Raw genomic sequence first — 25,149 nt, forward strand, 5'->3', positions numbered from 1 at the left:
AGGCGAATGAGGCTGCGGGAGTTCTTCCACAAACCCCAAGAGGCCAACAGCGAACACAATGAGACAGCCAATGAACCGGAACAGCAGACAGAGAGATCCGCAGTGCAACCGAAGAGGAAAGAGTCGAATTGGACTCCTCCGGAAGGCCGCTGCCCTCGACTTAACATGTATGCCCAAGCCATCAGGAGATGCGTCAACACCAAATTCATCAGCCGCACTCACAAGACAGCACCGAACATCACCCAAGCACAACGCAACGCCATCCGCGCTCTCAAGACCAACCGCAACATTGTCATCAAACCAGCAGACAAAGGAGGGGCCATCGTCATACTGAACAGAACGGATTACTGCAAAGAAGTGTACCGACAACTGAACAACGAGGAACACTGCAGCCAGTTACCCACAGATCCGACCAAAGAACACACCTGTCAACTCAACACTCTGATCAAAACCTTTGATCCGGACCTTCAAAACACCCTCCGTGCTCTCATCCCACATACTCCACGTGTTGGAGATCTCTACTGCCTCCCAAAGATACACAAGGCAAACACACCTGGCCGTCCCATCGTTTCAGGCAATGGAACCCTGTGCGAGAACCTCTCCGGCTATGTCAAGGGCATCTTGAAACCCATTGTACAAAGAACCCCCAGCTTTTGTCGCGACACTACGGACTTCCTACAGAAACTCAGCGCACATGGAGCAGTTGAACCAGGAGCACTCCTCGTCACAATGGATGTCTCGGCACTCTACACCAGCATCCCCCACGATGATGGCATTGCTGCAACGGCCACAGTACTCAATGCCGTCAACTGCCAGTTTCCAGATGCAATTTTACAACTCATCCGCTTCATCCTGGACCACAATGTCTTCACCTTCAACAACCATTTCTTCATCCAGACACACGGAACAGCCATGGGGACCAAATTCGCACCTCAATATGCCAACATCTTCATGCACAGGTTCGAACAAGACTTCTTCACCGCACAGGACCTTCAACCGATGCTATACACTAGATACATCGATGATATTTTCTTCCTTTGGAGTCATGGTGAGCAATCACTGAAACAACTCTATGATGACATCAACAAGTTCCATCCCACCATCAGACTCACCATGGACTACTCTCCGGAATCGGTTGCATTCTTGGACACACGCATCTCCATTAAGGACGGTCACCTCAGCACCTCACTGTACCGCAAGCCCACGGATAACCTCATGATGCTCCACTTCTCCAGCTTCCACCCTAAACACGTTAAAGAAGCCATCCCCTACGGACAAGCCCTCCGAATACACAGGATGTGCTTGGATGAGGAGGATCGCAACAGACACCTCCAGACGCTGAAAGATGCCCTCATAAGAACAGGATATGGCGCTCGACTCATCGATCAACAGTTCCGACGCGCCACAGCGAAAAACCGCACCGACCTCCTCAGAAGACAAACACGGGACACGGTGGACAGACTACCCTTCGTCATCCAGTACTTCCCTGGAGCGGAGAAGCTACGGCATCTCCTCCGGAGCCTTCAACATGTCATTGATGAAGATGAACATCTCGCCAAGGCCATCCACACACCCCCACTTCTTGCCTTCAAACAACCACGCAACCTCAAACAGACCATTGTCCGCAGCAAACTACCCAGCCTTCAGGAGAACAGTGACCACGACACCACACAACCCTGCCACAGCAACCTCTGCAAGACGTGCCGGATCATCGACACGGATGCCATCATCTCACGTGAGAACACCATCGACCAGGTACACGGTACCTACTGTTGCAACTCGGCCAACATTGTCGACCTGATACGCTGCAGGAAAGGATGTCCCGAGGCATGGTACATTGGGGAAACCATGCAGACACTACGACAACGGATGAATGAACACCGCTCGACAATCACCAGGCAAGACTGTTCACTTCCTGTAGGGGAGCACTTCAGCAGTCACGGGCATTCAGCCATGAATCTTCAGGTAAGCGTTCTCCAAGGCGGCCTTCACGACACACGACAGCGCAGAGTCGCTGAGCAGAAACTGATAGCTAAGTTCCGCACACATGAGGACGGCCTAAACCGGGATGTTGGATTTTTGTCACATAGGTAGCATGGGACATAGATAGGATGCAAGACTGGGCGGAGAAGTGGCAGATGGACTTCAACCCAGATAAATGCGTCATGGTCCATTTTGGTAGGACAAATGGGATGAAGGAGTACAATATAAAGGGAAAGACTCTTAGTATGATAGAGGATCAGAAGGACCTTGGGATCCGGGTCCATAGGACTCTGAAATCGGCCCCGCAGGTGGAGGAGGTGGTTAAGAAGGCGTATGGTGTGCTGGCCTTTATCAATCGAGGGATTGAGTTTAGGAGTCCGGGGATAATGATGCAGCTATATAAGACCCTCGTCAGACCCCACTTGGAGTACTGTGCTCAGTTCTGGTCGCCTCACTATAGGAAGGATGTGGAAAAGATTGAAAGGGTGCAGAGGAGATTCACAAGGATGTTGCCTGGATTGAGTGGCATGCCTTATGAGGATAGGCTGAGGGAGCTCGGTCTTTTCTCCTTGGAGAGACGAAGGATGAGAGGAGATCTAATAGAGGTGCATAAGATGTTGAGAGGCATAGATCGGGTGGACTCTCAGAGGCTTTTTCCCAGGGTGGAAATGTCTGCTACGAGAGGACACAGGTTTAAGGTGCTGGGGGGTAGGTACAGGGGAGAAGTTAGGGGTAAGTTTTTCACACAGAGGGTGGTGGGCGAGTGGAATCGGCTGCCGTCAGTGGTGGTGGAGGCGAACTCAATAGGGTCTTTTAAGAGACTCCTGGATGAGTACATGGAGCTTAATAGGATGGAGGGTTATAGGTAGGTCTAGAAGGTAGGGATATGTTCGGCACAACTTGTGGGCCGAAGGGCCTGTTTGTGCTGTAGTTTTCTATGTTTCTATGTTTCTATCAGTAACCCCCACAGCTTGCCCCTGGACTTGCAGAATCTCACTAGCTGTTCTGTCTGGAGACAATACACATCTCTTTAACCTGTGTTTAATGCTCCCTCCACCCACATTGTCTGTACCTTTAAGACTTGGCTGGATATAGGGATTCGCATTCTAATTAGTATTCTGTAACTTGATTTTGTGTCTCTGTGCATTGTTTGAGAGCACATTACCACTCCATCTGAAGAAGGAGCAGCGCTCCGAAAGCTTATGGTATTTGCCACCAAATAAACATGTTGGACTTTAACCTGGTGTTGTGAGACTTCTTACTGTGTTCACCCCAGTCCAACGCCGGCATCTCCACATCACATATATTAACATACAGTGAAAAGTATTGCTTTTTGCACGGTATGCAGACAAAGCATACCGTTTATAGAGAAGGAAGCGAGAGATTGCAGAATGTAGTGTTACAGTCATAGCTAGGGTGTAGGGAAAGATCAAGTTAATGCAAGGTAAGTCCATTCAAAAGACTGACGGCAGCAGGGAAGAAGCTGTTCTTGAGTCGGTTGGTACGTGACCTCAGACTTTTGTATCTTTTTCCTGATGGAAGAAGGTGGAAGAGAGAATGTCCGGGGTATGTGGGGTCCTTAATTATTCTGGCTGCTTTGCCGATGTAGCGGGAAGTGTAGACAGAGTCAATGGATAGAGTCATAGATGTTTATAGCATGGAAATAGGACCTTCGGCCCAACTTGTGCATGCCGCCCTTTTTTTTAAACCCCTAATCCCAATTGCCCGCAATTGGCCCATATCCCTCTATACCCATCTTACCCATGTAACTGTCTAAATGCTTTTTAAAAGACAAAATTGTACCCGCCTCTACTACTACTTCTGGCAGCTTATTCCAGACACGCACCACCCTTTGTGTGAAAAAACTGCCCCTCTGGACACTTTAGTATCTCTCCCCTCTCACCTTAAACCTATGCCCTCTAGTTTTAGACTCCCCTACCTTTGGGAAAAGATATTGACTATCTCGCTGATCTGTGCCCCTCATTATTTTATAGACCTCGATAAGATCATCCCTCAGCATTCAATGCTCCAGAGAAAAAAGTCTCAGTCTATCCAGCCTCACCTTATAACTCAAACCATCAAGTCACGGTAGCATCCTAGTAAATATTTTCTGCACTCGATCTAGTTTAATAATATCCTTTCTATAATAGGGTGACCAGAATTGTACACAGTATTCCAAGTGTGGCCTTACCAACATCCTGTACAACTTCAACACGATGTCCCAACTCCTCTATTCAATGTTCTGACCGATGAAACCAAGCATGCTGAATGCCTTCTTCACCACCCTGTCCACCTGTGACTCCACTTTGAAGGAGCTATGAACATGTATGCCTCGATCTCTTTGTTCTGTAACTCTCCCCAATGCCCTACCATTAATTGAGTAAGTCCTGCCCTGGTTCAATCTACCAAAATGCATCACCTCGCATTTATCTAAATTAAACTCCATCTGCCACTCGCCAGCCCACTGGCCCAATTGATCAAGATCCCATTGCAATCGGATATAACTTTCTTCACTGTGCTACCAATCGCGGTGTCATCTGCAAACTTACTAACCATGCCCCCTATATTCTCATCCAAAACATTAATATAAATGACAAATAACAGTGGACCCAGCACTGATCCCTGAGGCACACCACTGGTCACAGGCCTCCAGTTTGAAAAACAACCCTCTCCAATCACAGAAGCCAATTTAGATACCTCACTCTGGATCCCGTGAGATTTAACCTCATTCAACAACCTACCATGCAGTACCTTGTCAAAGGCCTTGCTAAAGTCCATGCAGACAACATCAACTGCAGTGTCCTGATCTACCTTCTTGGTTACCCCTTCAAAAAACTCAAATCAAATTTGTGAGACATGATTTTCCACGCACAAAGCCATGCTGACTATCCCTAATCAGTCCTTGCATCTCTAAATGCTTGTCGATCCTGTCTCTCAAAATACTTTCCAACAACTTGCCCACCACAGATGTGAGGATCACTGGCCTGTAGTTCCCAGGCTTTTCCTTGTAGCCCTTCTTAAACAAAGGCACAACATTTGCCACCCTCCAATCTTCAGGCACCTCACCCGTGACTATTGATGATTCAAATATCTCTGCTAGGGGACCTGCAATTTCCTCCCGAGCCTCCCACAATGTCCTGGGATACGCTTCATCAGGTGCTGGGGATTTATCTACCTTGATGCGCTTTAAGATTTCCTGCACCTTTTTCTCTGTAATATGTACACTCCTCAAGTCATCACTATTTATTTCCCCAAGTTCCCGAACATCCATGCTTTTCTCAACAGTAAATACTGATGGGAAATTTTCATTTAAGATCTCACCAATCTCTTGTGGATCCGCACATAGATGACCTTGTTGATCCTTAAGAGGCACTATTCTCTCCCTTGTTACTCTTTTGGCCTTTATATATTTGTAGAAGCTCTTTGGATGCTCCCTTGCCTTATCTGCCAATGCAATCTCGTGTCCCCTTTTTGCCCTCCTGATTTCTCTCTTAACTCTACTCCCACACTCCCTATACTTTTCAAGAGATTCACTTGATCCCAACTGCCTATGCATGCCATGTGCCTCCTTCTTCTTCTTGACCAGGGCCTCAATATCCCGAGTCATCCAGAGTTCCCTACTTCTGTCAGCCTTGCCCTTCATTCTCAGAGGAATGTGCTTACCCTGAACCTTGGTTAACACACTTTTGAAAGCCTCCCACTTACCAGATGTCTCTTTGCCTTCCCATAGACTCCCCCAATTAACTTTTGAAAGTTCCTGCCTGATACCATCAAAATTGGCCTTGCTCCAATTTAGAATTTTAACTTTTGGACCAGACATATCATTCTCCATAGCTATCTTAAAACTAATGGAATTATGGTCACTGGTCCCAAAGTGATCCCTCACTAACACTTCTGTCACCTGCCCTTCCTTATTACCCAAGAGAAGGTCAAGTTTTGCCCCCTCTCTAGTCAGGCCATCCAGATACTGAATGAGAAATTCCTCCTGAATATACTCAACAAATTTCTCTCCATCTAACCCTCTAATGGGAGGCAGGTTTGCGTGATGGATTGGGCTACATTCACAAGCTTTTGTAGTTCCTTGCAGTCTTGGGCAGAGCAGGAGCCATACCAAGCTCTGATACAACCAGAAAGAATGCTTTCTATGGTGCATCCGTAAAAGTTGGCGAGAGTCATAGCTGACATGCCAAATTTCCTTCGTCTTCCGAGAAAGTAGAGGCGTTGGTGGGCTGTCTTAACTGTAGTGTCGGCATGCGGGGACCAGGACAGGTTGTTGATGATCTGGACACCTAAAAACTTGAAGCCCTCGACCCTTTCTACTAGGATGCTAAGAGGCTGCAGGGTGACTTGGACTGGCTGATTGAGTGGACAAATATTTGGCAAATACAATATAATGTGGATAAGTGTGAGAGTATCCACTTTGGTAGCAAAAACAGGAAGGAAGATTATTATCTGAATGGTGGTAGTTTGGAAAAAGAGGAAATGCAATGTGACCTGGGTGTCATGGTGGAACAGTCGCTAAAGTTGGCATGAAGGTACAGCGGGCAATGAGGAAATCTAACGCCATGCTGGCCTTCATAGCAAGAGGATTTGAGTATAGGAGTAATGATGTCTTGCTGCAGTTATACAGGGCTTTGATGAGGCCACGCACCTTGAAAAGGTTTACCTGGTAAACCTTACATAGAAACATAGAACATCGGAGCAGGAGGAGGCCATTGACCCTCCGAGCCTGCTCCGCCATTTATTACGATCATGGCTGATCATCCTACTCAATAGCCTAATTCTGCTTTCTCCCCTTTGATCCCATTCACCCCAAGTGCTATATCTAGCCGCCTCTTGAATATATTCAATGTTTTGGCATCAACTACCCCCAATGGTAATGAATTCCACAGGTTCACCACCCTTCGAGTGAAGAAATGTCTCCTCAGCTCCATACTACCCTGAATCCTCAGACCGTGACTCCTGGTTCTGGACTCCCCCACCATCGGGAATATCCTCCCTGCATCTACCATGTCTAGTCCTGTTAGAATTTTCTAAGTCTCTATGAGATCACCCCTCATTCGTTTTCCAGTGAAAACAATCCTAACCGAGTCAATCTCTCCTCAGACATCAGTCCCGCCATCCCCGGAATCAGCCTGGTAAACCTTTGCTGCACTCTCTCGAGATCAAGAACATCCTTCCTCAGAAAAGGAGACCAAAACTGCACACAATAATCTAGGTGTGGCCTCACCAAGGCCCTATATAATTGCAACAACACATCCCTGCTCCTGTACTCGAAACCTCTTGCAGTGAAGGCCAACATGCCATTTGCCTTCTTTATTGCCTACTGCACCTGCATGCTTACTTTCAGTGACTGGTGCGCAAGGACACCCAGGTCCTGCTGTACACTCCCCTCTCCCAAATTACAGCCATTCAGGTAGTAATCTGCCTTCTTGTTTTTGCTTCCAAAGTGAATAACCTCACATTTATCCAAATTATACTGCATCTGCCACTGATCTGCCCACTCACCCAACCTGTCCAGATCATTTTGAAGGATCTCTGTGAACTGTATCCGCGTCACAGTTCACCCTCCCACCCAACTTGGTATCATCTGAAATCTTTGAGATGTTACATTTTGTTCCCTCATGCAAATCATTAATATTTATTATGAATAGCTGGGGTCCCAGCACTGTTCCCTGTGGCACGGCATTAGTTACTGTCTGCCAATTTGAAGAGCACCATTAATTCCTACTCTTTATTTCCTCTCTGCCAACCAGTTTTCTATCCACCTCAGTACACTTCTCCCAATCCCATGCACGTTAATCTTGCACAATAATCTCTTGTGCGGGACTTTGTCAAACGCTTTCTGCAAGTCCAAATATACCACATCGACTGGCTCCCCCTTGTCAACTCTACTAGTTACATCTTCAAAGAATTCCAAAAGATTTGTCAAGCATGATTTCCCCTTCATAAATCCATGCTGACTCTGTCTGATCCTGCCACTGCTTTCTAAATGCTCTGCTATGAAGTCCTTAATAATAGCTTTGAGAATTTTCCCCACTATCAACATTAAGCTTACTGGTCTATAATTCCCTGTTTTCTCTCTACCTCCCTTTTTGAATATTGGAGTGACATTAGCTACCCTCCAATCTGCAGGGACTGTTCCAGAGTCTATAGAATCCTGGAAGATGACCACCAATGCATCCACTATTTCTAGAGCTACTTCCTTAAGTAGTTTGGGATGTAGATTATCAGGCCCTGGGGATTTATCCACCTTCAATCCCATCAATTTTCCCAGCACCATTTCTCTACTAATATTGATCTAACTCAGTTCTTCCCTCTCACTAAATCTTGCATTTCCAACATTTCTGACATTTGATTTGTGTCCTCTTTTGTGAAGACAGAACCAAAGTATTTATTGTGTGCAGTTTTGGTCTTCTAGTCTGAGGAAGGACATTCAGCGAAGGTTCACCAGATTGATTCTTGGAATGGCAGGACTGACACATGAAGAGGGACTGGATCAACTGGGCTTGTACTCAGTGGAATTTAGAAGGGGATCTCACAGAAGCATATAAAATTCTGATCGAACTGGACAGGCTCAGAAGAATGTTCCCATTGTTGGAAAAGTGCAGAACTGGGGGGGTCACAGTCTAAGAATAAGTAGAAAGCATTCAGGATTGAGATGAGGATGGACTTCTTCACTGAGAGAGTTGTGAACCTATGAAATTCTCTACCACAGAAAGCTGTTGGGGCCAATTCATTAGATATGTTCAAGAGGGAGCTGGACATAGCCCTTGTGGCTAAGGGGATCAAGGGGCATGGAGAGAAAGCAGGAGTGGGATACTGAAGTGCATGACCAGCCATGATTATGTAAAATGATGGTGCAGGCTCAAAGGGCCGAATGGCCTACTCCTGCACCTATTTTGTGTGTTTCTGTTTCCAACAGCTTCAAGCAGCAGCCTCCAGCGAAAGAGAATGACCGAAAGACACCTCTTGCTTCTTCCAGAACCAGGCAAAATCTGTTTTTTTGCTTTAACCTAAGTTCCACCATACTAACACACGACTGTCTCTATCAATCAACCTACCTATCAATTAATCAAAACCCTACTCTAAAACCCCAGGGAATAAACTAAAATGAATTAACTCAAATTAAAACAATCATATTCCTAGCGGCACGGTGATTCAGTGGTTAGCACTGCTGCCTCACTGCGCCAGGGACTCGGGTTCAATTCTGGCCTTGGGTGACTGTCTGTGTGGAGTTTGCACAATCTCCCCGTGTCTGCATGGGTTTCCTCTGAGTGCTCTGGTTTCCTCCCACAGTCCAAGATGTACAGGTTAACATGGATTGGCCATGTTAAATTACTCCTTAGTATCCAATGATGTGTAGGTTAGGGGTATTAGTGGGATAAATAGGTGGGATTACAGGGATAGTAAGATGCTCTTTTGGAGAGTCAGTGCAGATTTGATGGGCCAACTGGCCTCCTCCTGCACTGTTTGATTTTATGATTCTAAAATCAATCATAGCCTGCATTCTCCCATGTGAGCTGCCTGATGCAGACAAATCAGCGCAGTGAAAAAAATGGAGCTGAATTTTAAACATACCCTTACAAGAAACATGATAGCAATACATTTTTTAAAAGCCCAGTATCATTCATCACATAAATATATGTACACTTACTTTGTACAATGATTAACACTATTATATAGTTAAACCCATTTTTACCTAAATACTATACATTACCAACTCATTTTAGAATTAACGTTTTTTAATCATATTCACATGTGGGATCAGTAAAACGTATTTAAAGTGATAAGTACAGGCTTTAAATTATGACAAATTTCTGGTTTAATTGAAATGATTTTAACTCACTGCACTCAACAATAATGTGACCAATGGATCATTAAATCTGAAGTAGAGAAATTATCACTGTTTTCATAGAATCATAGAATCCCTACAGTGCAGAAGGAAGCCATTCAGCTCATCGAGCCTGCACTGACAACAATCCCACCCAGGCCCTATCTCCGTAACCCCACATATTTACTCTGTTTGTCCCTCCAACCAGGACAGTTAGTGAGATTTTGCAAGCCCAGGCAAGTCGTGGGGGTGACAGATAGTGTGACATGAACCCAAGATCCCGGTTGAGACCGTCCTCATGTATGCAGAACTTGGCTATCAGTTTCTGCTCAGCGATGACCTGGATGAGGGCGTAGAAGGATGGATTAGTAAATTTGCGGATGACACGAAAGTCGGTGGAGTTGTAGACCGTGCGGAGGGAAGTGACAGATTACAGAGGGACATAGATAAGCTACAGAGCTGGGCTGAGAGGTGGCAAATGGCAAATGGAGTTTAATGCAGAAAAGTGTGAGGTGATTCACTTTGGAAGGCGTAACAGGAATACAGAGTACTGAGCTAATGGTAAGATACTTGGTAGTGTGGATGAACAGAGGGATCTGGGTGACCATGTGCATAGATCTCTGAAAGTTGGCACCCAGGTTGATAGGTTGTTAAGAAGGTGTACGGTGTGTTAGCTTTTATTGGTAGAGGGATTGAGTTTCGGAGCCAGGAGGTCATGCTGCAACTGTACAAAACTCTGGTGCGGCCACACTTGGAGTAATGCGTACAGTTCTGGTCATCGCATTATAGGAAAGGGTGCAGAGGAGATTTACCAGGATGTTGCCTGGTATGGTGGGAAGATCGTCTGAGGAAAGGCTGAGGGACTTGAGGTTGTTTTCGTTAGAGAGAAGAAGGTTAAGAGGTGACTTAATAGAGGCATACAAGATGATCAGAGGATTAGATAGGGTGGATAGTGAGAGCCTTTTTCCTCGGATGGTGATGGCTAACACGAGGGGACATAGCTTTAAATTGAGGGGTGAGAGATATAGGACAGATGTTAGACGTAGGTTCTTTACTCAGAGAGTAGTAAGGGCGTGGAATGCCCTGCCTGCAGCAGTAGTGGACTTGTCAACATTAAGAGCATTCAAATGGTTATTGGATAAACATATGGATGATATTGGAATAGTGTAGATTAGAGGGGCTATAGATTGGTTTCACTGGTCAGCGCAACATCGAGGGCCGAAGGGCCTGTACTGCGCTGTAATGTTCTATGTTCTGTTCTGCATTGTGCGTCGTGAAGGCTGCCTTGGAGAACGCTTACCCGAAGAACAGAGGCTGAATGCCCATGACTGCTGAAGTGTTCCCCAACTGGAAGGAAACACTCCTGCCTGATGATTGTCGAGTAGTGTTCATTCATCCTTTGTCGTAGCGTCTGCATGGTCTCCCCAATGTACCATCGGGGCATCCTTTCCTGGGGACAATATACACCTCTTTAACTTGTGCTTGGCCCTCTTTCCACTCACATTGTCCGTACTTTTAAGACTTGATTACCTGTAAAGATTCGCATTCCAACCATTATCATGTAAATTGAGTTTGTGTCTATATATGCCCTGTTTGTGAACACAACTCCCACTCACCTGATGAAGGGACAGTGCTCCAAAAGCTTGTGCTGCCAATTAAACCTGTTGGGATTTAACCTGGTGTTGTGAGACTTCTTACTGTGTTCAAGTCAGACAACCCTGACCTGGACAAGAAAGCCAGATATGATCTATTAAAGATGCCAAAAGACAGTGCCAGACCAAGCTAGAGCCCCGGGCTAGCCACACGAACCCCCGCCAACTATGGCCAGGTCTGCAAGACATAACAGGCTACAAGACAAAGGCATGCAAAATCGCTGGCTCCAACGCACCCCTCCCTAATAAGCGCGATGCATTCTATGCCCATTTTGAGCAAGAGGTCAGTGAGAGCATGCCTCCACCCCGGAAGCCTCGGATGAACCTGTACCTGGGGTCACCATTGCAGATGTCAGAGCAGCTTTCTCGAAGATCAATCCAGAAAAAGCGACCGACCCGGATGGGGTACCCAGATGAACATTTAGATCCTGCATGGATCAGATGGCGGGGGTGTTCGCAGACATCTTTAACCTCTCTTTATAACAATCTGAGGTCCCTATCTGCTTCAATAAGATAACCATCATCCCGGTCGAAAAACCAAGCAGCGTGCCTTAATGTCTATCGTCCGGCGGCTCTGACATCCATCATTATGAAGTGCTTCGAAAGGTTAGTCACGGCATGAATAAGTTGCAGCCTCCCGGATTGCCTGGATCCACTATAGTTCACCTACCGCCACAACAGGTCCACAACAGATGCCATCTTCCTGGCTCTGCACTCAACCCTGGAACACCCAGATAACAAAGACACCAATGTCAGACTCCTATTTATTGACTACAGCTCAACCTTCAACGATTATTACTATTGCTACGAAACTCATCTCCAAACTGTGTGGACTGGGCCTCGGCTCCTCCCTCTGTGACTGGAGCCTGAACTTTCTAACCGACAGACCACAATCAGTAAGTATAGGCAACAACACCTCCTCCATGATCACCCTCAACACCCACAAGGCTGTGTCTCAGCCCCTACTATACTCCTTATACACTGATGACTGTGTGGCTAAATTCCTCTCCAACTCGATTTTCACCACGGTAGTGGGTCGGATCTCAAACAATGAAGAGAAAGAGTACAGGAATGAGATAGAGAATCTGATGAACAGGTGCAACAACAATAATCTCTCCCTCAATATCAACAAAATGAAGAGATTGTCATCGACTTCAGGAAGCGTAGAAGAGAACATGCCGCTGTCTACATCAATGGTCGAGAGCTTCAAGTTTTTAGGTGTCCAGATCACCAACAATCTGTCCTGGTCCCCCATGCTGACACTATAGCTAAGAAAGCCCACCAATGCCTCTACTTTCTCAGAAGACTAAGGAAATTTGGTATGTCAGCTACGACTCTCACCAACTTTTATAGATGCACCAAAGAAAACGTTCTTTCTGGTTGTATCACAGCTTGGTATGGCTCCTGCTCTGCCCAAAACTGCAAGAAACTACAAAAGGTCCTGAGTTTAGCCCAATTCATCACGCAAACCAGCCTCTCATCCATTGACCCTGTCTACACTTCCCGCTGCTATGGAAAAACAGCCAGCATACCAAGGGCCCCACACACCCTGGACATAGTCTCTTCCACCTTCTTCTGTCAGGAAAAAGATACAAAAGTCTGAGGTCACGTACCAACTGACTCAAGAACTGTAACACTACATTCTGCAGTTTCTCCTTTACTTCTCTATGAACGGTATGCTTTGTCTGTATAGCATGCAAGAAACAATACTTTTCACTGTATACTAATACATGTGACAATAATAAATCAAATCAAATCAAGTCAAAAGCAATGTGAATCCTTCAAAGAACTCCAATAAATTGGTTAAACCTGATTTCCCTTTCACAACAGGATTTCCTGCACTCACCTGATGAAGGAGCAGTGTTCCCGAAAGCTCGTGCTACCAAATAAACCTGTTGAACTTTAACCTGGTGTTGTGAGACTACTTACTGTGCCTACCCAAGCCCAACGCCGGCAACTCCATGTCATGACTTTCACAACCATGTTGACCCTGCCTGATTGCCTTGAATTTTTCTAAGTGCCCTGCTCTGACATCTTTAAAAATGGCTTGTAACATTTTCCTCTTACAGATGGTTGGCTAACTGGCCTGTAGTTTCCTGACTTCTGTCTCCCTCATTTTTTTGAATAAGTGAGTTATGTTTTCTCATCTTCCAATCTCATGGAACCTTCTCCAAATCTAGCTAATTTTGGAAAATTAAAACCAATGCATCAACAATATCATTAGCCACTTTTTCAAGACCATCACGAACCAGGGATTTGTCAGCCTGCATATATAACAATTTTCTTCCCTGGTGATGGTAATTTTCCTGAGTTCCTCCATCCATTTTATTTCCTGATTTACAGCTATGATGTTACATGTGCCCTCTTTAGTGAAGGCACAAGGAAAATACCTGTTTAATTAATCTACCAAAGCCTTACTTTCCATTACTAATTCCCAATACGCAGTTTCTATCGGAACAATGCTCACTTTAATAACTAATTTCTTATTTAAATATCTATAGAAACTCCTACTGCCCATTTTTATATCACTGACAAGCTTTTTCTTGCACTCTTATTGTTCCCTCCTTAACAATCATTTTATCTGATGTTCTTTATGTTGTTTGCAATCTTTTGACCTACCATTCGCTTTTGCACAAATACTGACCAGAATTTTCTGGCCGCTCATGCAAGCGGCATCTTTCTGTTCCACCTGTGGTGCACCCCCTACCACGGATTTCCTGGTGGCAAGGAGTTGATTCAATAGGAGACCCTGTTGACAATGGCAGAACCAAAGGACCCTGCCCCAGACCAACACGGGCTGCCTCTGTTGCCGTGAAACACGAGTCAGGTTGTCTTTAACTTTTTCGTTAACCACAGATGATTGGAATTTATTTCTCATTAGGATGCATCTATTCTGTCTATCCTGAAATATCCTGGTGGATGCTTCTTGAGGTTTAACAAACTGGATAGAATAATCACCAATCGATGGAAGTCCAAAGGGCCTCGACACATTTTTCTGATCACTTACTCCGAAATTAACTCTTCTGCTAGTTTGTTTTGGATTTTCACCTGGGTGGAACTGGGGAGAACTGGCACAGACTGTTCTACTCCTTCATCACACAGAAAGCTCAACAAGGGGTGGGTAAGCCATGTTCTTCAGAATGCTGAGTGGAAAGTGAAACAACCAAGTCCAAGATTCAGTGGCAAATATAATTAACCATGTAACATTTTCGGGTGACTGCCAAAAGAAAATGATATTAATGAAATTATTTATCTTTTAAATGAACAATTTAATAATTTTTATAAAATTGTGCTAAAGATAGAGAATCTAACGGATGTTTAATTGAATTTGCAGATCATAGAAATGGTCAAAGCAGTGAAAACATTTTCTGCATTGCAGAATTCTACAATTGAAGGAATAGAGATTTTGGCAATCAAATTCCAGAATATCTATCTAAATCTGAAAAAGAGTCATTATGACATTCTGGATCCTCGGAAGAAGGAGTTCAATACAGACTATGTTGCATTCATGAAACAAATGTTCGATTTAGAGGTAACAGCAGAGTCAAGGAGAATAAACTCCATCAGTAGTACATAGCTAATGTTAGCTTATTAACTTAAATTTACTGTCCTCTCTTTACTTAAATGTTCCCTTTCCGTTTTACCTTTCTTTCCTGAAGGACTCGTATCTTTCGGTACTCTCATTTTGCTAAAATATAAAGTGGTGGGGATTTGGGGATTTGTGCAAATATTTTATAATGATGGTTTTCCTGACTGGGGAATCTGAATAATAGATTAAAGATTAATATGTTGTCCATTTATCACTGAAAAGAGGAAAATTATCCTCACTGAATTGTAAATATTTGGAATACTCAACTCCATCAGACTATGGATGCTCAGTCACTAAATGTACTCAAGACTGAGATTGTGTTATGATCTTGGAGAGATAGTAACTTTTGAAAAGAAATTGAGGTTCACATTTACTAACTGAAAGAATAATGTCAAAACTTTTAAAAACTTGACATTTTCATAAATGACCTGGATGAGGAAGTGGAGGGATGGGTTGGTAAGTTTGCCGACGACACGAAGGTTGGTGGGGTTGTGGATAGTCAGGTCCAGGAGCCAGGTCCAGGAGCAGGTTCACGAGGAGGTCCTCCTCCTTCCCCGCTTCCCCCTCCGCATGGGATGCCCGTAGATCAGGAGCGTGAGGCTGAAGTGCAAACAAAACATTAACAAAAGGTTTTTGAGGAAACTGAAAAGGGAGTGCAGCCTATAACATGAAACATAGACATGGTCCACGGACTCCACAAGGTTGCAAAAGGGGCATGTCACTTGGGAGGCCGTGCAACTATGACTTCAATCAGGGAGTTCATAGTCCAAGAGGCTAACCTTGTGTGCCTCTTTGAAGTAATTGTACACATATTGTCAAAGCTTTCCATACAGCCAGTATGAGGAGTTTGGCTGCAAATTAATAAACAGATCCTTAAGAGTCATAATCTCTGGATTATCATTCAAGCCACGTGCAAACTGGGAGAGGAGGAATTATTAGAGAGATGAATACATAGCTCAGAGACTGATGTGTGAGAAGTGGGTTCTGTACCATTGGGACAGCTGGCACCAATGCTGGGTAAAGTGTGATCTGTACCATTGGTACGGACTGCATCTGAACAGTGATGGGAGGGCTGTTCTTATGAGCCACATGAGGAGGGAAGTGGAGAGGGTTTTAATCTAAATACTAGGGGCAAGAGATAAAATTTGGGAAGATCAGTGGAGAGACAAGGCAAAAGTGAAAGGTATTATTATGGAAACAGAAAAATATGCTGTGAAATGAAGGGATAGAGTTATACTAATTTAGCAGTAAATCAACAGGTGAGACTAAAGGTTATAAAATGTATAAAAGGATAAAACTAAATGCTCTGTATCTGAATGCATGGAGCAATCAAAACAAAACAGTGCACATAAAAGTAAATAAGTATGATTTGATAGCCATTACAGCGACATGGCTAGAGGAGGAAATGGATTGAGGTCTGAATATTGAAGGTGACAGGATATTTAGGAAGGACAGCAAGCAAAGAAAAGGTGGAAATTGGGGAAGGGGGCCTCTGTTAATTAATGATGGTATGAGCACAATTTTGAGAAAATTTCTAGAATTTCTAGAAAAAGTGAGAGGGCATGGGATCCAAGGGGCTGCTGCCCGGTGGATCCAGAACTGGCTTGCCCAAAGGAGGCAGAGAGTGGGTATAGATGGGTCTTTTTCTAAATGGAGGTCGGTCACCAGTGGTGTGCCCCAGGGATCTGTTCTGGGACCCTTGCTGTTTGTCATTTTCATAAATGACCTGGATGAGGAAGTGGAGGGATGGGTTGGTAAGTTTGCCGATGACACGGAGGTTGGTGGGGTTGTGGATAGTCTGGAGGGATGTCAGAAGTTACAGAGGGACATAGATAGGATGCAAGACTGGGCGGAGAAGTGGCAGATGGACTTCAACCCAGATATATGCGTCGTGGTCCATTTTGGGATGAAGGAGTACAATATAAAGGGAAAGACTCTTCGTACGGTAGAGGATCAGAAGGACCTTGGGGTCCGGGTCCATAGGACTCTAAAATCGGCCCCGCAGGTGGAGGAGGTGGTTAAGAAGGCGTATGATGTTCTGGCCTTTATCAATCGAGGGATTGAGTTTAGGAGTCCGGGGATAATGATGCAGCTATATAAGACCTTCGTCAGACCCCACTTGGAGTACTGTGCTCAGTTCTGGTCGCCTCATTACAGGAAGGATGTGGAAAAGATTGAAAGGGTGCAGAGGAGATTTACAAGGATGTTGCCTGAATTGAGTGGCATGACTTATGAGGATAGGCTGAGGGAGCTCGGTCTTTTCTCCTTGGAGAGACGTAGGATGAGAGGAGAGCTGATAGAGGTATATAAGATGTTGAGAGGCATAGATCGGGTGGACTCTCAGAGGCTTTTTCCCAGGGTGGAAATGGCTGCTACGAGAGGACACAGGTTTAAGGTGCTGGGGGGTAGGTACAGGGGAGAAGTTAGGCGTAAGTTTTTCACACAGAGGGTGGTGGGCGAGTGGAATCGGTTGCCGTCAGTGGTGGTGGGGGCGAACTCAATAGGGTCTTTTAAGAGACTCCTGGATGAGTACATGGAGCTTAATAGGATGGAGGGTTATAGGTAGGTCTAGAAGGTAGGGATGTGTTCGGCACAACTTGTGGGCCGAAGGGCCTGTTTGTGCTGTAGGTTTTCTATGTTTCTTTCTATGTTAACTAATTTGGTGAAGTTTTTCGAAGAGGTAACAGAGCGCGTTGAGAGCAATGCTGTTAACATGGTGTATGTGGACTTCCAAAAGATGCTTGACATGGTTCAGCTCAACAAACTTCTGAGCAAAGTTTTATTTCCTGAATAAAAGGGACTGTTACAATATAGAAGTGTCTGGGTGCTCCCATGTCCAACACCCCACTCCTATCCTGACCTCTGACATCGAACACCATAATTTTCCCACTGTAAGTGTCATAAAATCTGATTAAAAAGCAGGCATCTTTTAAGATGAAAGTACAACTCAAGTCCTTCCTTTCAGTGCAATTGTGGAGGACAGGTCAGTGCACTTTAAATTCTTGCAACTCGTGAGCCATTGCTTTCTGATGATATGCTCCCTGTCCTGCAAGAGTTCCAATTCCCCCACGAATGCAATGGTTTAATTTAAAGTCGCCATTCTTGCCTTATGTACGAACATTAACTCTCCTGCATAGTGCTGGATAATACGTTCTACTATAACTTCAATTTCTGACTCAAGGGTTGGTATGTTCAAATTCTGAAATCTAGGGCAACAAATTTAACACATAAAAACTGCAGTCTAATACTTATCATAAGTCTCAAACAAAATTCCTTCACAATGAATAGGTTACTCTAGGTTTCATTAAGAATAAAAATCTAGAATTAAGGCTTTTTTTTTAAACTGAGGAATGATAATGAATAACAACAATTTGGATTATAATCTACAATTGCAATCAGTAGCAAAGCAGAAATGTGTGCTATTAACTATATTTAAATCTATATTCTCTTTAGTAGCCTACAGCGAAAATTAAATTTATGTTTATTTATTTGTCACAAGTAGGCTTACATGAACACTGCAATGAAGTTACTGTGAAAATCACCTAGTTGCCACACTCCAATGCCTGTTCGGAGACATTGAGGGAGAATTTAGCACGACCAATACACCTAACCAGCCATTCGGACTGTGGGAGGAAACCGGAGCACCTGGAGGAAACCCATGCAGACATAGGGAGACCAAGCAAACTCCACATCGACAGTGACCCAAGCCGGGAATCAAACTCGGGTCCCTGGTGCTGTGAGGCAGCAGTGCTAACCACTGTGCTACCATGCCACCCTGCTTTCTCCATGACAGCAAGATACAGTGGTGAGATATCTATCTCTTAGCCAGGTACAATACCAATGAAACGGTACCAATGGGCGGCACGGTAGCACAGTGGTTAGCACTGCTGCTTCACAGCTCCAGGGTCCTGGGTTCGATTCCCGGCTCGGGTCACTGTCTGTGTGGAGTTTGCACATTCTCCTCGTGTCTGCGTGGGTTTCCTCCGGGTGCTCCGGTTTCCTCCCACAGTCCAAAGATGTGCGGGTTAGGTTGATTGGCCAGGTTAAAAATTGCCCCTTAGAGTCCTGAGATGCGTAGGTTAGTGGGATTAGCGGGTAAAATATGTAGGGGTAGGGCCTGGGTGGGATTGTGGTCGGTGCAGACTCGATGGGCCGAATGGCCTCCTTCTGCACTGTAGGGTTTCTATGGTTCTATGATTCTATGAAACCAAAAGAGAAAATGCTGGAAAATAGTTCATAAGTTCATAAGATATAGGGGCAGAATTAGGCTATTTGGCCCATCATGTCCACTCCGCCATTTGATCATGTCTGATATGCTCCTCATCCCCATTTCCCTGCCTTCTCCCATAACCTTTCAACCCATTACAATTAAAAATCTGTCTCACTCCTCCTTAAATTTACTCACTGTCCCAGTATCCGCCGCACTTTCGGGTAGCAAATTCCATCGTTTCACAACCCTTTGAGAGAAGTAGTTTCTCCTCAACTCTGTTTTAAATTTGCTACCCCTTATCCTAAGACTATGACCTCTCATCCTAGAATGCTCCACCAACGGAAGTATACACTGCAAGTCTACTTTATCTGTTTTGTGCTGTAGTTTTCTATGTTTCTAACTTTTTATTGTCCACGAGTCGAAAGAAAGTGAGTACTACTCATTCAATACTATGAAAACAGGAATGTCTAATATTGGGCGGGGGAATCGGCATTTGACGAGCTAAAGGGAAAGGCAGAATTTTGCAAGCCTTTGTGGAGCTTAAAAAAAATGTTATAGTCCAGGGTCAGAAACTCCAAAGTGTTTCATGAAGTCAGCATCGACCATAAGTTTTGCACTTTGAATTTTGGCACTGATAAGCACAAAATGTTTCACTCCAGGTATAATTCAAATGACCCAGTACGGAGCTTTTATCAAACAAAGTTTATTTAAGAATACAGATTATACATAGAAAGAAAATTAGCAACTTTTACCAATTGCAAATAAGAAAAAAAACAACCATGATATTTATAAACCTTAACAGCTCAATGTACTGTTCCAACCATACAAACCTTCTTACAAACATACACCCATCCCAGGTATAGCACAGAAAATACGCATGCTCATGTGATGCTGCATCTTGCAGCTTTGCAACACCTGATGTGAATTACTCCTTTGGATGGAGAATTGAAACTCTGGCTCCCTGCACACCTCGAGGTAGAGATAGAGCCACTGCTGGCCTCTAGCTTTTAGCCAGCAAACCACTGACAACAAAATTTCCACTCCAGAGAGGCAAGAAAGACTGCTTCCAAATAGCCAGCAAAATTTCTCATACCAGGGAGAGAGACAAAAACACTGTAGACAGCCTGGAGTCCAAACACCTTCTAACTAAAATGGAAAGTAACTGGATTTCCCTTTGAAGAAAAATAAACTGTCCAAAGCTCCTGACCTGCCAAACAGTCGTCAATCAACAAGTCAAAAAGATTATAATACCCCAGGAGTGTGCATTAGGCCCAGATTAAAAATAAACAAAAAGGCCCATTATATGCGTTCAACAGACATCACGGTAACGATACAAAAAAAAAGCAGAGAAACAAGATTAAATTGCATTTTTTAAAGGCACAGTAGCATCACAACTCCCCCCTTCAGTAAAAAAATGAACCATCAACATTCAAAGTTTCACACTACTGTACTCTACAATATATACATACATTTTACAAAATCAACACATGCAAACACAACAGTAATATAGTGCATTTCAGTCCTTGTCTTCCACCATCGACCACTCCTTCTTTTATGACATTCATGACAAAGCATCGGCGATCACATTCTCTCTTCCTGCCACATGGCTAATTTTTAAATTAAATGGCTGCAATAATAGACTCCATCGAAGCAGTCCTGGAGGATAGCAAATGTTGTCCTCTTGTTCAAGAAGGGGAGTAGGGACAACCCTGGTAACTATCGACCGGTGAGCCTTACTTCTGTTGTGGGCAAAGTTTTGGAAAGGATTATAAGAGATAGGATTTATAATCACCGAGAAAGGAATAATTTGATTAGGGATAGTCAGCACGGTTTTGTGAAGGGTAGGTCATGCCTCACAAACCTTATTGAGTTCTTTGAGAAGGTGACCAAAGAGGTGGATGAGGGTAAAGCGGTTGATGTGGTGTATATGGATTTCAGCAAAGCGTTTGATAAGGTTCCCCATGGTAAGCTTTTGTAGAAAATACGGACACATGGGATTGAGGGTGATTTAGTGGTTTGGATCAGCAATTGGCTAGCTGTAAGAAAACAGAGGGTGGTGATTGATGGGAAATATTCATCCTGGAGTTCAGTTACTAGTGGTGTACTGCAAGGATCTGTTTTGGGGCCACTGCTGTTTGTCATTTTTATTAATGACCTGGATGAGGGCGTAGAAGGATGGATTAGTAAATTTGCGGATGACACGAAAGTCGGTGGAGTTGTAGACAGTACGGAGGGAAGTGGCAGGTTACAGAGGGACATAGATAAGCTGCAAAGAAAGAACAAAGAACAGTACAGCACAGGAAACAGGCCCTTCGGCCCTCCAAGCCTGTGCCGCTCCTTGGTCCAACTAGACCAATCGTTTGTATCCCTCCATTCCCAGGCTGCTCATGTGACTATCCAGTTAAGTCTTAAATGATGTCAGCGTGTCTGTCTCCACCACCCTACTTGGCAGCGCATTCCAGGCCCCCACCACTCTCTGTGTAAAAAACATCCCTCTAATATCTGAGTTATACTTCGCCCCTCTCACCTTGAGCCCGTGACCCCTTGTGATCGTCACTTCTGATCTGGGAAAAAGCTTCCCACCGTTCACCCTATCTATCCCTTCATAATCTTGTACACCTCTATTAGATCTCCCCTCATTCTCCGTCTTTCCAGGGAGAACAACCCCAGTTTACACAATCTCTTCTCGTAGCTGAGACCCTCCATACCAGGCAACATCCTGGTAAACCTTCTCTGCACTCTCTCTAACACCTCCACGTCCTTCTGATAGTGTGGCGACCAGAACTGGACGCAGTTCTCCAAATGTGGCCTAACCAACGTTCTATACAGCTGCATCATCAGACTCCAGCTTTTATACTCTATACCCCGTCCTATAAAGGCAAGCATACCATATGCCTTCTTCACCACCTTCTCCACCTGTGTTGCCACCTTCAAGGATTTGTGGACTTGCACACCTAGGTTCCTCTGTGTTTCTATACTCTTGATGGCTCTGCCATTTATTATACAACTCCTCCCTACATTACTTCTTCCAAAATGTATCACTTCGCATTTATCTGGATTAAATTCCATCTGCCACCTCTCCGCCCAATTTTCCAGCCTATCTATATCCTGCTGTATTGCCCGACAATGCTCATCGCTATCCACAAGTCCAGCCATCTTCGTGTCATCCGCAAACTTGCTGATAACACCAGTTACACCTTCTTCCAAATCATATATATCACAAATAGCAGAGGTCCCAGTACAGAGCCCTGCGGAACACCACTGGTCACAGACCTCCAGCCGGAAAAAGACCCTTCGACCACTACCCTCTGTCTCCTATGGCCAAGCCAGTTCTCCACCCATCTAGCCACTTCTCCTTGTATCCCATGAGCCTTAACCTTTTTAACCAACCTGCCACGTGGGACTTTGTCAAATGCCTTACTGAAATCCATATAGACGACATCCATGGCCCTTCCTTCGTCAACCGTTTTTGTCACTTCCTCAAAAAACTCCACCAAATTTGTAAGGCACGACCTCCCTCTTACAAAACCATGCTGTCTGTCGCTAATGAGATTGTTCCGTTCTAAATGCACATACATCCCGTCTCTAAGAATCCTCTCCAACAACTTCTCTACCACGGACGTCAAGCTCACCGACCTATAATTTACCGGGTTATCCCTGCTACCCTTCTTAACCAACATGACCACATTCGCTATCTTCCAATCCTCAGGGACCTCACCTGTGTCCAAAGAAGCGACAAAGATTTCCGTCAGAGACCCAGCAATTTCATCTCTCGTCTCCCTGAGCAGTCTAGGATAGATGCCACCAGGCCCTGGGACTTTGTCAGTTTTAATGTTCCCTAAAAAACCTAACACTTCCTCCCTTGTAATGGAGATTTTCTCTAACAGGTCAACACCTCCCTCCGAGACACTCCCGGCTAACACGTCCCTCTCCTTCGTGAATACCGATGCAAAGTATTTATTTAGGATCTCCCCTATTCCCTTGAGTTCTCAGCATAATTCCCCTCCTTTGTCCCTGAGAGGTCCAATTTTCTCCCTGACAACTCTTTTGTTCCTAACATGTGAATAAAATGCCTTAGGATTCTCCTTAATCCTGCCTGCCAAGAACATCTCGTGACCTCTTTTTGCCCTTCTAACTCCCCGTTTGAGTTCTTTCCTACTCTCTCTGTATTCCTCCAGAGCTCCATCTGTTTTCAGTTGCCTGGACTTAACGTACGCCTCCCTTTTCATTTTAATCAGATCATCAATTTCCCTGGTTATTCACGGCTCTTGAATCCTACCTTTCCTATCCTTCCTTTTTACAGGCACATGCCTACCCTGCAGCCTTATCAATTGTTCCTTAAAAGACTCCCACATTCCAGACGTGGACTTACTCTCGAACATCCTCTCCCAATCAACGTTCACCAATTCCTGCCTAATCCGGCTACAGTTCGCCTTCCCCCAATTTAGCACGCTGCCCGTAAGACAGCACTCATCCTTGTCCATTACTATCCTAAAGTTAACAGAGTTGTGATCACTATTTGCCACATGTTCCCCTACCGAAACTTTGACGACCTGACCGGGCTCATTTCCCAGAACTAGGTCCAGTATAGCCCCCTCTCTAGTTGGGCTATTTACATACTGTTCCAAAGAACCTTCCAGTATGCATTTTACAAATTCCTCCCCGTCCGGAACCCCAGCTCTAAGCACTTTCCAGTCTATACCAGGGAAATTAAAGTCCCCCACTACAACAACCCTATTTTTTCTGCACCTCTCCAGAATCTCGTGACATATCCTTTCCTCCACTTCCCGTGGGCTGTTGGGTGGCCTGTAGTATACCCACAGCATAGTGACTGCACCCTTCCTGTTTCTGAGCTCCACCCACAGTGACTCAGTACATGACCCCTCTGCACCGCGGTAATATGCTCCCTAACTAATATCGCTACTCCCCCACCTTTTTTAGCCCCTCCTCTGTCTCGCCTAAAACACTTATACCCCGGAATATTCAGCTGCCAGTCCTGTCCTTCTTTTAACCATGTCTCCGTCACCGCAACCACCTCCAAAGTCCGCGAAAGCATTAAGGCCCTAAGTTCGTCTGTCTTACCCGTTACGCTCCTCGCATTGAAGCAGATGCACTCCAGACCTCCAGGCTCACTCAGGTCATCCTCCTCCAGAGTGCTCCTCTTCTTATCTAGCCTAGCCCTGGCCCCCAGCTCAACCCCAGCCTCAGTACTTACTGACCTACTGTTTTGTTCCCCACCCCCCTGCCACACTAGTTTAAATCCTGCCGAAACACTCTAGCAAAACTCCCAGCCAGGATATTTGCTCCCTTCCAGTTAAGGTGTAACCCATCCTTTCTGTACAGTTGCCATCCTGACTTGAAGACTTCCCAGTTTTCTATGAATTTAAAACCCTCCCTCTTGCACCAATCCTTTAGCCATACGTTCAACTGTAGAATCTCCCTGTTCCTAGCCTCACTTGCACTAGACACCGGGAGCAGTCCAGAGATTGCTACCCTGGAGGCCTTACTTTTTAGCCTCGCACCCATCTCCCTGAATTTCTCTCGTATGACCCCCCCTGCTCTTCCTACCTACATCATTTTCACCAATGCGTATAATTACATCTGTTTGACTACCTTCCTTTTTTAATATGCTTCCTACCCTCTCGGAGACATCCAGTACCCCGGCACCAGGGAGGCAGGCTACCACCCTGGATTCTCGTTCGCTCCCACAGAACCGTCTGTCCATGCCTCTAACCATCAGAGGTGGCTTGAGCTGGGCTGAGAGGTGGCAAATGGAGTTTAATGCGGTAAAGTGTGAGGTGATTCACTTTGGAAGGAGTAAGAGGAATACAGAGTACTGGGCTAATGGTAAGATATTTGGTAGTGTGGATGAACAGAGAGA

The 25,149-nt window shown here is 44.9% G+C and overlaps 1 protein-coding gene across 1 annotated transcript in view; it reads left to right on the forward strand.

Moving 5' to 3' along the window:
* The window catches only part of LOC144493944 (dynein axonemal heavy chain 8-like), a 1,661,706-nt gene that overhangs the window by 144,868 nt on the left and 1,491,689 nt on the right, over positions 1–25,149 (forward strand). The window contains exon 12 of the mRNA XM_078213521.1: positions 14,804–15,001. Within this exon, the coding sequence (XP_078069647.1) occupies positions 14,804–15,001 (198 nt within the window). The remainder of the gene's footprint in view (positions 1–14,803; positions 15,002–25,149) is intronic.

Source organism: Mustelus asterias, chromosome 5 (assembly GCF_964213995.1).
Source record: "Mustelus asterias chromosome 5, sMusAst1.hap1.1, whole genome shotgun sequence".
Lineage (NCBI taxonomy): Eukaryota > Metazoa > Chordata > Chondrichthyes > Carcharhiniformes > Triakidae > Mustelus > Mustelus asterias.